Source organism: Thermobia domestica, chromosome 1, assembly GCF_964235325.1.
Source record: "Thermobia domestica chromosome 1, izTheDome1.hap1.1, whole genome shotgun sequence".
In the NCBI taxonomy this organism is placed as follows: domain Eukaryota; kingdom Metazoa; phylum Arthropoda; class Insecta; order Zygentoma; family Lepismatidae; genus Thermobia; species Thermobia domestica.
The window spans coordinates 339,269,590-339,283,471 of NC_137454.1; the positions used below are offsets into that span (position 1 = coordinate 339,269,590).

General features: G+C 34.7%; 1 protein-coding gene across 4 annotated transcripts in view; it reads left to right on the plus strand.

Moving 5' to 3' along the window:
• Acat1 (Acetyl-CoA acetyltransferase 1) overlaps positions 1–13,882 on the plus strand; it is a 78,689-nt gene that overhangs the window by 35,440 nt on the left and 29,367 nt on the right. For all 4 annotated transcript variants that reach the window (XM_081729616.1, XM_081729617.1, XM_081729618.1 and 1 more), the window contains exons 5-6: positions 3,041–3,245; positions 8,212–8,294. In XM_081729616.1, the coding sequence (XP_081585742.1) occupies positions 3,041–3,245; positions 8,212–8,294 (288 nt within the window). The remainder of the gene's footprint in view (positions 1–3,040; positions 3,246–8,211; positions 8,295–13,882) is intronic.

Consider the following 13,882-nt stretch of genomic DNA (forward strand, 5'->3'; position numbering starts at 1 on the left):
GTACTCACCTCATTGATTATAAAAACTGAGGATTATTTTCGAGGATCACGGCCATCATCATCAGCTAATTTGTAAATCCGAGAAAAGGTGTAAAAAAATCGATAAAAAATGTGACAAAGGTGAAGGAAGGGATAACAAGGTAATTTCGAAGCAACTACACAACTTCACTCCACAGAACAGTATCAGGTCTGTTGCATGACGTGTATGCTTTTTTATACCCTTTTTAAGCTTTTCTCAGACTTAAAAATAAGCTGATGATAAGGACTGTGATCCTCGAAAATGTTCCTTAGTTTTCCTAACCGTTGCGGTGAGAACGAAACATTTTCTTTTCTTTACTATTGTAACTGTTATCATTTCTCACAATCTACATTATTCTGTTTCCTTGTTCCATGATTATCATTATGTAGAAGGAGGTAGTTAACTATAAATATGTGTAACAGATAAATAAAGAGAACTAAAAAAAAAATGAAAAATGAAGACAATAGCAGGACATGCTGTGTGTCTTTTTTATTTATTTTTTATCGTCGCGCTTAATAATATGTAAGGAATCAACAGTAAAATTATTGATTATAGCATATAAAAACATAATTCGATGTTGGTACTAAACGGATGTAAAAATTGTTTTAGCTGCTTAACTTGAGGAAAACAGAGATTGGAGGTTTTCAAGAAATTTTTGAGGAAAATATATGATCCAGAAAGAGATGAATAAATTGATAAATTAAGTTAACAATACAATACGTAACTAGATAGTACGTGTTCGTCACCAAATATCACACCGAATATTATACTCTATTTCAACACATCTATAATGTTTTAAGGCATGAGATTTTTATGATTTATGGCTTTCTAGAATATTTTAAGTCATAAGATGGTTAGGATTTATGGCTTTCTAGAATATTTTAAAGCAAGATTGTTAGGTTTATGGCTTTCTATAATATTTAAGGCATAAAATTGTTAGGATTTATGGCTTTATAATATTTTAGTGCGTAAGATTATTCGAGTTTATGGCTTTCTAGAATATTTTAGGACATAAGATTGTTAAAGTTTATGGATTTGAAGAATATTTTAATACGTAAGATTGATAAGGTTTATATCTTTCTAGAATATTTTAAAACATAAAATTGTTACAGTTTATGGCTTTCTGAGCCAACTATATCACAAGTTTTATTCTAATTTTGAGTATTTCGATAATGTCGGTTTATCGTTAAGAAAATTTGTAATTGCTTACTTTATAGCATCGTCGTCCTTATTTATAGCTAGACAGTTTCGATGGAATATAGCACCTTAATCCAGTAGTTCCCAACCAGTGTGTCGCGAAGTTCCATAAGATGTGGCGCGAAATTTTAGAATTTAAGAATCACGAAGAATTTAATAATTAGCTTAAATCAATTTTGAAATAGACTGTTTCAATCAACGCCTCCAATGGTAGTAATAATTCTCATTACTACCTAGAGTCATACTTTATAGAAATTTATAGTTGTACGCTACTATAATTGAGGAGTTAGCTCCAAAACAAGAATACGTACATAAAATGGCAACTTTCAGAAAATCACTTTTAAAGAGCGCATAGAATCATTAATACATTTTATTATAAAACAATTGATGACTATTAGTAAAGGAAGTGAATACTATGTTCTCTGAACATAAAATAAATCTAAATATTTGGATTAGTCTGTTTCTGTACAGATGTGATGCTTTTTTGCAAGCGTGTTATATGCCATTCTTGTATAGAACACCTGAAACCAAAACAAAATGTAGATTTTTTGTAAAGTATTTATTGCAGATGCAATATAAATAAGATCCCATATCGAAGTGTTTACTTTACTTGGCCTGTTCACGTGCTTTCTCCTTCTTTCTGCAAAACTATCGTTATACAGGATCTTCTTTTGAATGACCTGAAATTTCTTTATGCTGACTTGAAATAACCATAAAATTATATTTTTGATATACATTTTTCTTGGTAACAACTACCCTTACCCTATAGTACTAAATGTTCTGTTGATTTTTCTTCAAGTTCATTGCAAATGTCTTAAATGTTCATTGTCGTGTAGCTTGCAAGTCAAGAATCTTGAACTTCTTTCTTAGAATTTCCGTACACTTTCCAATACAAAGTGCACTACTGTTCTTGTGTCATAGCTTTCCAGCGCTGTTTCATACACTCTGACTGCTGAAAATGTCACTGCTACAATCAACTTATCAGAGATAAAGGTGTAGTCTGCTTTTTTATACGTCGTCCTTCCATTCACTTTCGTTCACAGTTTGATAATAATGGTTCTAAACTAGTAGGACGGGAGTCGTTAAGAGGGGAGAAGGGTGGGGCATGTCTCACTCAATATTTTTTTGTGCCATGTATAAGGTTGCCAGCTGATTGGTATTTTACAATAGTATTCAGTTTAAAAAAATAAATAACCTGCACACGTGAAATGTACCATGTCCCCTCCCACCAAATATTCAAAAGCCTACGACGAAAGTGCCTAGTACTACTCATCTTCTGAGGCATGTATATACACCCTATTTACGTTAAAAAATACACACACACACAAAATCAGAAAAGAAGCATAAACGAGATCCTATGCATTTTCAATATCCATTAGTTGAAACAAACAGGGCTACCAATAAAAATTGAAATATTTCATGGCATATTGTTATTGAAAAATAACATCGCGAACTCTTTAAAATGTTCTTCCTAAAAAGGGCAAATAACAATATGTGCTCTTATTGGAGCCAACTTCTCAATTTATGTTATTATTAATGAAAACAACTAACAGTGTGTCGCGATATCGTGAAAGTTCAGTAAAGTGTGCCGCCACGCCACTGAGAAAAGGTTTGAGAACCACTGCCTTAATCATTTGGAGCAGATTTTTGTGCCGCGTACTTATTCACATCACTGGTTTGTATGATTCAGGTAATAGCATATTTATTAAAATTGTCTAAGTATAAAAATGGACAAAAAACGCAGTAAGAGTAAGCATTCATTTTCTTGATCGTATCAGTTGCATATTCTGACCTGTTTGTTTATCGTGTTTGTATTTCTCTTTAGGACGGTATCGTTTTCGACGGACTTACAGATGTATACAACAGCATTCACATGGGTGTTTGTGCAGAAAATACAGCCAAGAAGTTCAATATTAGTCGAGCGGAACAAGACGAGTACGCAATTCAAAGTTACAAGAGAAGTGCCCAAGCATATGCTAATGGAGATATTAAAGGAGAATTAGTAGAAGTCAAAGTAGCTCCAAAGAAAGGTATGTGAGTTTGTGTTGGGTAAGAGTATTTTTATGTTGGACATCATAAATATTTCAGTGAAGTTCGTTGTATTGCCATGCATGCAATTATATTTTTTGTGATCCTTATGAAATCTAATAGAAAAAGGCCAGTACACTGAAACCTTGTTTCAAGCCTTTACCTAACTAATCCTGAGTTTATAAAAGATGCTTCCAAGTATGAACTTAATTTTATCGACCGGTGTGCTAGTATTGTGAAAAGGTGAAACTTTCGGTGAAAAACTAAGAAACACGCTTGGTCAAGTACGAAAGTTGGTTTTATCTTAGGAAGATTTTATTGTTAAATTTTATTTCCTTCGAAAATCAATTAATGTAACAATTAGAACTAACAACGATCAAATCTCAGTGGGATAGTAGAGGTATTAGCCAAACGTTCTAAATTGGAATATTGTTATAAGTGAAATTCTACATTTCAAGGCACATGCAAACTAATTCTCAGTTATATGAAATGCACTTTATATTTAAAAAATGAAAAAAATATCTTCAAGGAACCATACATCATTCAGTCTTGTGGTAGAAGGATATTTTAAACTTATATTTACAGTTTACTTTTACGAAGAAGTGGAACGGATATTTGACCAACTCCCGCGATACCATATAAAAATTCTATTAGGGATTTCAATGCGAATGTAGGACGAGAGGATATTTTCAAACCTATTATAGGGAACGAAAGTCTGCATAAGGAAAGTAATGACAACGGTGTTAGACTCGTGAATTTTGCAACATCCAAAAACCTAATCGTAAAGAGTACAAAATTCCCACATCGCGACGTTCATAAATACACTTGGACATCACCAGAGGGAAAAACGCATAATCAAATTGATCACGTTTTAGTAGATAGAACAAGGCAATCTAGCATAATTGATGTCCGGTCATTTAGAGGGGCTGATTGTGACACTGACCACTACCTGGTAGCAGCGATAATACGATAGAGGTTATCGTTGAATAAAGGTAATATTCATTGTCCGAAAACGGAGAGATTCAATTTAAAAAAATTAGAAGAGAGCCAGGTAAGAGAGAAATACCAGATTGAAGTTTCGAATAGATTCTCGGCTTTAGAAGATTCGGAGTGTACTAGTGTTGAGGATACCTGGATTGAAATTAGCATTAAAATTTCAGCAAAAGAAAAATTGGGACACGCGGAAATACGTAGGAACAAACCATGGTTCGACAAGGAATGCATAAAACTAGCAGAGAAGAGAAAACAGGAAAAATTACGCTGGCTACAAAATCCGAATGAAATGACTACACAAAATTTCGCAGATATCAGGCAGGAAGCTTCCAAAACTTTTAGAACAAAGAAACGCGATTTTCTGAAAGCTAAAATTAAGGAACTTGAAGATAATAGTAAAAATAAAAACATTCGGGACATGTATAAGGGAATCAACGAATTTAAGAAAGGCTATCAACCTCGTGCTTATATATTAAAGAAATCTGACGATACAGTTCTCACTGACGCGGATAGCATCTTAAATAGATGGAAAGATTTCTTTGACGATTTGCTTAACACGCAACCAAAAACTAGTGTGCGTGGAGAAAAGGAGATACACACCGCAGAACCTTATATTCCAGAACCCAACCGAATAGAAGTAGAAACCGCTATAAAGAAATTTAAAAAACACAAAGTTCCGGGTATAGATGAAATTCCGGCTGAGTTAATTTTAGCTGGAGGCAAAAAATTGCGGAACAAGATACACAAACTCATTGTCCTTATCTGGAACAAGGAAGAATTGCCACAAGAGTGGAAAGAATCAATCATTGTTCCAATTCACAACAAAGGCGACAAAACTGACTGTAATAATTATCGAGGCATTTCTCTTCTGTCAACATCTTATAAAATCCTTTCAAATATTCTATTAGCAAGACTGACCCCACACGCAGATGAAATTATTGGAGATTATCACTGCGGATTTAGACGAAATCGATCAACTATCGACCAAATATTTACCATTCGCCAAGTACTCGAAAAAAAGTGGGAATACAATACCCCGGTACATCAACTATTTATTGATTTTAGAAAGGCGTACGACTCGGTTAGGAGAGAAACATTATACAACGTTCTTACAGAACTTGGAATACCGAGAAAGCTAATTAGATTAATTAAGATATGTTTAAATGAATCCCAAAGTAAAGTCCGGGTAGAAAAATTTTTGTCCACGAGCTTTCACGTCAAAAATGGCCTGAAACAAGGAGATGCGTTGTCGCCATTATTATTTAACTTTGTTCTGGAATACGCTATAAGGAAAATCAAAGATAGAAACCAGGGCCTAGAGTTGAACGGTATTCACCAGGTTATGGCATATGCTGATGATGTAAATTTAATAGGGGATGATAGGAGAACAATAGAAAGAAATGCAGAGATCTTATTAAACGCTTGCAGGGACATGGGTTTAGAAGTAAATGCAGAGAAAACTAAATACATGGAAGTGCGCCGGGACCGGAATACAGCAAATTATGGATGCGTTAAAATATTAAATAATACGTTTGATAAAGTGGATACTTTCAAATATCTAGGATCAATATTAACAGAGGAAAATCATATTCATGGAGAAATTAAATGTCGACTAAAAGCAGGGAATTCGTGTTACTATTCGGTTCAAAATCTCTTGTTGTCGCGAATTCTCTCAAGGAATTTGAAGCTTAAAATATACAAAACGATAATCATGCCTGTTGTTCTGTATGGTTGCGAAACATGGTCGCTTACTCTGAGGGAAGAACATAAACTGAAAGTATTTGAGAACAAGATCGTGAGACGAATATTCGGACCTAAGAGGAACGGGAATGGGGAATGGCGGAAACTTCATAACGAGGAACTACATAATTTATATGGTTTATCCAACATTGTTAGGGTCGTCAAGTCTAGGAGGCTCAGGTGGGCGGGTCATGTAGCTAGAATGGCAGAAAGTAGAAACGCTTTCAAAGTCTTGACTGGAAGACCAATCGGAAAACGACCATTAGGAAGACCTAGGCGCAGATGGGAGGACAATATTAAGATGGATCTCGCAGAGATAGGAATACAACGTAGAAACTGGATGCAGTTAGCTAAGGATAGAAGTCAGTGGAGAACTTTTGTGAACGCGGCATTGAACCTCCGGGTTCCATAGGCCATAGAGTTAGTTAGTTAGTTACAGTTTACTTTAGTGTAATAAAATCTAGTTAATTCTGAAATCCAAGAGCTGCACCTGCGTGGCTTCTAACATTATTAGTAGAAATATTCCAGGTTACATTGGTCAGCTCCAATTCGTGTTTAGTAGGTTTCACTAATGGTCGGTAGCATCTACTGGATATGATTCAGGTAAATTCTAATATTTTTGACTGTTTGATTCTCCACATTTGAACATAATGTAACTTTTTATGTATCAGTATGAAGTACGTCTTTTGTCCAAATTCGACAGTAGTTAAGGAGTCACTATGATAAGTGTACTATTCTGAATGACTATCACAAATAATGAAAAATAATGAAAAACTATCACAAATATTTAATTATTACTAGTAGTGTAGTGATAGCACAGAATCTAGCGGTCATTGGTGTTCCTATCAAATTCACAAGGAAACTTACACACACACAAAAAAAAAAAAAAAAAAATAAGGATGATACATATTCTGAATATAGTTACGACGTTCAGTATAAATAAACGAATGAACTGTTACATTGAGTTAAATAATATGTAAAGATAAATAAAAGAACAAACACGTGATCACAGTCCTTCTTTCTTCCGTGATTTATTTCTTCCATGCGTTCTTTCTTTCTTTCTCCTTCCCTGTACCTTCCTTCCGTCCTTCCTTACTTAAGGAAAACGAGAAAGAAGAACAGAGAAACCTGAGAGAACCTGACTAATATTTGGAGGTGTTGGGCCATAGATAGTTCTTTATTCGCTGCAGAAAGAGAAGATCGTCTCTCTCTCTCTCTCTTTCTCTCTCTCTCTCTCTCTCTCTCTCTCTCTTTCTAGAAAAACGAAGTAACAAAATGATATTTTTTTCACAGAGAGATGATGCCGATGAGAAAGAAAAGAAAAAAGCTCATTCTCTCTCTCTCTCTCTCTCTCTCTCTCTCTCGCTGGGTCCCTCTCGCTCTTTTTCTTCCTTTCTCTTTCTGTGTTTTAAATGAATAAGACACTAGAAAATAGTAAAAATTTGTATAGGCGTACCTGTTATACTGGTACTTGAAGTTGAGGGTTAAATCTTAAAGGGAAGCAGAAACCGAGAGATTTCGAAAACGAGTTTTGAGGAAGGTATTGGTGCTAAAAATGGAATGAACAAACCAGTGCATGAAGAAAGGAAGTGCGATCTGGAATTTCACAGATGATGCATGTTGCCGATTATCATATGGATAATAAGATACAGACATCCAAAATTAACGGGACATTTCGCCTACATCAGAAAAACGCGCAATGTGTATGAAATTCTAGTTTGGAAGTTAGGTCAAGAAGATGAAAGGGTAATATAAAGAAATATAACAAATTTGAGATAACAAACTTAACTGAGTTCAGTAAGCGTAGAATATCGTATAATAGCGAGTTTTTCTTTTTGCGGCGATATTCCTTTGAGTTCGGATTAAGTCATAGAGTGTGTGAGTTAGTTAAAGGCTTGATACTTATAATTTTGCTATTACGAATAGCTCATGCTCATTGTATATTAAGAATTTACTTTTGAATGAAAGTTATCATTAACTTTTACAATTTGGTGCAACTAGATTGCTACTAGAATTATATTAGTTGGTGCCTTTGTGAAAGGTGATAAATTGTCCGGACCGAGAAATTCATTATGTTTTTGCTATTATATATATATATAATGGCATAATGTGTTCCAGTTTGTTTCAAAGTTTAACATTACATTGAATTTCTGTTCCCATTTTAATATCGATATACGTTTGCCTGTGCATTCTGAATTCCATTCAAGTGGTAAATATACATTTATTCTATTGCAGGTAAAGAAATTCTTGTAAATGAAGACGAGGAGTATAAACGTGTAGACTTCGATAAATTCTCAAAACTGAAAGCAGTCTTTCAGGTTAGTCTTTTTTGTCGAAAAGTGTTTTTGTTGTGTCCAAAGCAGGTTTTAGTCCATTTACATAAGTAGTTAATACATCCATTTACTTAAGGAGTTAATACATCCATTTACTTAAGGAGTTAATACATCCATTTACTTAAGGAGTTAATACATCCATTTACTTAATTAGTTAATACAGATTACAAAGCCAATAGAGTAGAAGTAGAGTGACCATTTTATTTTTCTTGTGATTCAAAAAGATATATGGAAAGCTGAGGATTAGGGAACAGAAGTGAATGGATGGGTAGCGAATTTAATTTATAGAATCCATGTCTGTATACGTAGAGTTAAGTATTTAATGGATTCATTAAATGGGTATTCACTTGTATGCACGTGGCAATTAATATCTCTCCGATATAAGCCTGACTTCTTGTAGTGCCAGGATGTCGGAAGTAATAGAGGTGATTAACAAATAGTTGTTAACATTTAACGAGAACATATATATGCTATATTATGTAAAAACGAACCAAGCGCCAAAATTTTAAAAAAAAATAAATCAAGCAAATGCGTCGGTTGGTACCCTTTCATTCACAAGCAACTGAGTTGTACCACCGAATTGCGCCACTAGTATAAACAAATATAAACCAAGCAACTCTGATAGCAGACACCGACATATTTTTTTTTTTTTTTTTTTTAATCTTTCCACACCCACTGTTTTCTGTAATGGGACAGGGTTGCCGGGACACAAGAAATATATAACATCTAGGTACTAGTAGGCTATATTAGACGTAGTAGATCCATAGCTTTAATTCAAATCACAGTAGGAGGCACGATGGCTCAGTGGTAGAGCGCTTACTTCTGGTGAATGGGGTCCCTGATTCGATCCCGGACCAAGTAAGTTTGTGATGGACAACATCGTGTCCGTGGGTTTTCTTGGGGTACTCCATTTCCTCCCACATTCTCATCCGACCAATTTTTCCATCATCATTCATTTGCTTTAATCATCGTTTCCCTTAGTGTAACAGACATATTTGTGGGACGTTAAAAAGAAACATTTCATTTCATTTTTCAAACCACAATACCCAGCACGGGAATCAAACCCGGCCTCCTGCATAGATAGCGAAGTTCTAACCACTTAGCCACGAGGAATCCCATCGATGTACATTTGGTTTTGTCAACAATATATTTCCCTTATTACTTCTTTTCTTTGGCTAAATAATAATAATAATAATAATAATAGATCCAGAATCTTTCATTTGGCAGATAGGAATGGGTGGGAATCGGATGATTATCATATAAAGAAAAAAAAAAAAACATAATAGACGACTAGTTACGTCTCATGGACGTTTCACGTTACAGAAAGATCAGGATTATAAAGGCAATTTGGAAAATGGTAGTAATATAAAAGCAACATCCAACAATCTGTTCCTGGTATCCAATGCGTTCATCACAGGGATGGTGCCGCATTTTAACACAAAATATAGAAATAGTCTATAATTGTTTTAAGACAGTCGTCAACTCCAGTATATAATGTAAAATGATAAATTTTAAGCGATAAACAATTGTTCATTTTTCTTCTCTGATCAGTAATCCAACTAAGTTTATGCTTTTTTTACAAAAGATACACTGGCAACCTTGTGCGGTTGCGGCCACTGCAGCTACCCCGTTCGAAAGTTTTCATTCAAGACAATGCTTCTTCAGGAATTGCGGACAGTAAAAGTTGATCGGGGCGGTTGCGTTAGAGCAGATGGTGACAGCAACTGTTTAGTTAAAGCAACTACAGTTGTTCCGTACGAAAGCTCTAATTTAAAGCAATGCTTCGCAAGCAGTAGTGCAACTTGATTGTATAAGTCAGTTACTGCATGTGAAAGAGGGCTTAGTTCTTGATATGCGTTAGAACGTTACGCAAAAACGAAATGAGCAGAAAAGATTCAACACCTCTTCGTAAAAAATATTTTATTTTAGCTGATGGACATCAAACTTTATACTCAGTTTTTCCAAGATTATGAAAATTCTGCGTAGTAGTTTATTTTTGCATAATAGGATGTATATATTCTAAATATTGCTAAACGAGTCTGTGCCCTGAATTTTGCCTCGTCTGTATATTGCTAATAAATGGCTGTGGTGAAAGACATGATGAAATCATAAAGTGCATTTTGGGAACGTTCTCTTTACAGGATAGAAATTTGAAAAACATTTTTAAAGTTCGAAGTGGGAGCGTGCTCTAGATTAAAGGAACATTAAACGAAGTCAGGAACTTTTTTTATTATTATTATTATTATAAACTAATTATTCTGCACGCTGAGCCTGTCTCACTCACTACAATGACGGAAGAAATTCTAATAAAATTCAATCATACTTTTAATACTAATGAAGTTCGATTCTTCCTCTGTTGATGTTTCCATTTAACGTCTTGTCTTTCCTTTGTAGTCTCCTGTTTTACTCTTCTTTTTCATAGTAGATTTGGTTATTTTCATAGTAAATTCGGACCTACATCAGATGTACGTCACTGAATATTCCCACAGACATCAGAAAGATAACTGTGGATCTTACTATGTCCATAAGACCCCCAATACCTTACGGGCTCCTTCCCGAAAGGTTACTTCGGTGTACAACAGAATTAACATTTAGAAAACATGGCATATTCGTAATTCCTCATGATCATTATAGCCTGAATTTACAATAAAGCAAACAGAATGGGCTCCTTTTCTATTGGGTTGGCAACTAAGTTCCCGCCGTTTTTAGTGTCAGGCACCCATGTTCCACACTTCTGAACTTTGCCCATCGAGTGAAGATGCTTCTCTACAGTAGTGTGGGAGCAATCCATTGTCTCTGCCAGTTCCCTTGTTGTTTGACGCGGATTTTCATGCAAAAGATGGTTCAACCGCTCTTCATCGAACTCAACTGGACGGCCAGAACGAGGGGCGTCTTTGAGGTCAAAATTTCCTTTTTTGAACTTTGCATACCAATCATGGGCGTTTCTTTCAGCTATAGCACACGCTCCATACACAGCACAAATGTTGCGAGTAGCTTCTGCGGCCTTAGAACCTTGATTAAAGGCAAAAAGATGGAGGTGTCAAAAATGCTCATTTTTCTCAACTTGACATTCTATGTTAATGAACTGTAAATAACAAAAAAATGTATCTTAGTAACAACAAAACATATATTTAGGTAGAACAATATATTCTCTTTCGAATGATCTACAACTTCGTGCCAAAAGTATTTAATGTCATACAGATATTTCCAATTTAAAAAGTACGGTAATTGAATTTAAGTTATCAGTAGGGCTAGGATAATTACACATTTTGCATATTGTATATGTAAATACTATACATATTTAAGGATTTTTAACGTAAAATGAATATTTCGGTTATTTATGTTGCTATTACAACTAAACGCTAAATTTGTTGAACTAAAATAATTATTGTCTGTATTGTCTGTTCATCACATGAAAGTAATAGAAATTAAATGATTGTAGAAGAAACAATGAGCTATCATGTTATTTTTTTGTTGACTGACCTCATAAACAACTATTAACCCAGTAGTTTGTATTCCATAAACAAAACACGGGGCATTTTAGCGTTCTGGAAAATATTTTTGGGATACCGGGACAGAACTCGGAGAAAGAGATGATCCCGTATTTTATGGGATGTAGAAAATGACTCCTACATCTTCCAACTGCTATAAACTGCTCTTCCAGCCGAGCTCCAGTCCGACACTGGCTGTTTCATCTTTATTTCATCTTTACTGCTATTTATGGTCTGCTTACCTGCAAAATTCTTTGCAAGTCTACAAGGTGGGCGTAAATTAACTTCCTATTGGAAATTGTTTATAACTTGTTCAATACTTAATCAATTTTCATGGAACAAAAATCATTTTGTTCTTTACAATAGTAGAATTGTTATGCATTACTAATATTCCCTATAAATACCACCGTTATCCACCAGTTTTCGTAAAATGTTTGCGACAGACTTCTGCAGATACTCTCCAGCAGTACGTTTGTAAGAACTTGGCGAATCCTCCCACCCTAGAGGAAGAAGTTGCTGGGCACTAGGTCAGAACTCCTTGCTGTCCATTCAATGTAGCCACGACGTACCAACCAGCGTCCTGGAAAATGAATATCTAGCCACACACAGACAGGATGTGCAAAATGAGGCGAAGTCCTATCTTGCTCAAAGATTAGGTCGTTGTAATTGTCCCACCTGGATACTTTCGTCAGATGCCTGTCTGTGATTTCTGAGGACTTCGAATGGACATTTCCTGAAATACTTGCACATTTTCCTCTATCGCGGATGTTGAGGGGCGACCGCATCTTCTATTATATGTCTCAGAACCTCCGTCCATTAACTTATAATGGTAATTCTGTATGGTCTGTGCATCTACCGAAACACAAGGTCCTTTCACACTTCGCCACCATCTCTGTACTTATAGCACGGACTACCATACTTCGTACCGGGATGCTAGCTGAGCCTATTTACACATGGTTAGACGTTATGTCATGGTCCATCATTGATACTTACAATAACATAGATGAGATATGATGTAATAACTTCTACCATTGAAAGGAACTTTTTTTTTTTTTTTTTAATGAAAATTGGTTAAGTATTTTAAAAGTTATAATCAATTTTCAATAGGGAATTAATTCCCGTCTATCCTGTAAATATTTCATTTTTCAATTGTTGTAACCAAACTTGTTATCGCTCTTAAACCATAAAAATAAATCTCCTACCTGAAGCATCCGGTGAAAGGAAACTCCTGCATTAATTGCGGAATATTTTTCGCTAGGAAAGCTTACTAATATTTTTTAAGTCTATTCCATCTTGATCAGTCCACAGGAAGGGCAAGGAGAGAAATTCATACGTCATGTTATTTATGTAACAGTAAGTTTTCTAGCCTAGGCAAATTAGCATTATCAGTGGAACAAATTCGGATTAAGCTGATTTTTGGTATACACGTTCGGAATAGTATTATAAACAATAATGGAGAGTTCAATTGATGTCGATGGTAGGAAACCTAGGACATCGTCATCATCTTGAAAAAAAACTATTTTTGGTTATTTCTCCTTCACTATTTTGTTTTTTGTGCTAAAACTATGCAAGATACGCAAATATCTTTCTTGTAGACCATTAAATTTCCAATAAATTGAAGAAAATATCAATTCTCTAAAGCAGTGGTTTCCAACAGGTAGTCTGCGGAACCGTAGAGGTCAATGGACATTCACTACAGGACACACAATTAATAATTGGGAAAAGTTCTATCTTTAACTAGCCTTCAACAAACATTATAATATCATTTATAAAATTTCTAACTGTACTTTGTCCTATCATATTTAATTGGTAACAGGACACATTCTGTGTGTATTTTCTAGAATTGGAATTTCAATTACGATTTTTAGAATTTAGGTTTTTTGGGGGGTCTCATTCATGATGGCAATAAATAAAGTACCCAAAAGTTGTTGGGAATAATTGCTCTAAAACAACCCGTTTCTATTTTCCTTTTCCGAAACCACTTAGTTTTTTTCTTTTTTCTTGTTTTTTTATTTTATATTTTTATATAATCTTCAAAACATATTTACTAAGAGAGTATTACGTTATATATTTACTCAATCT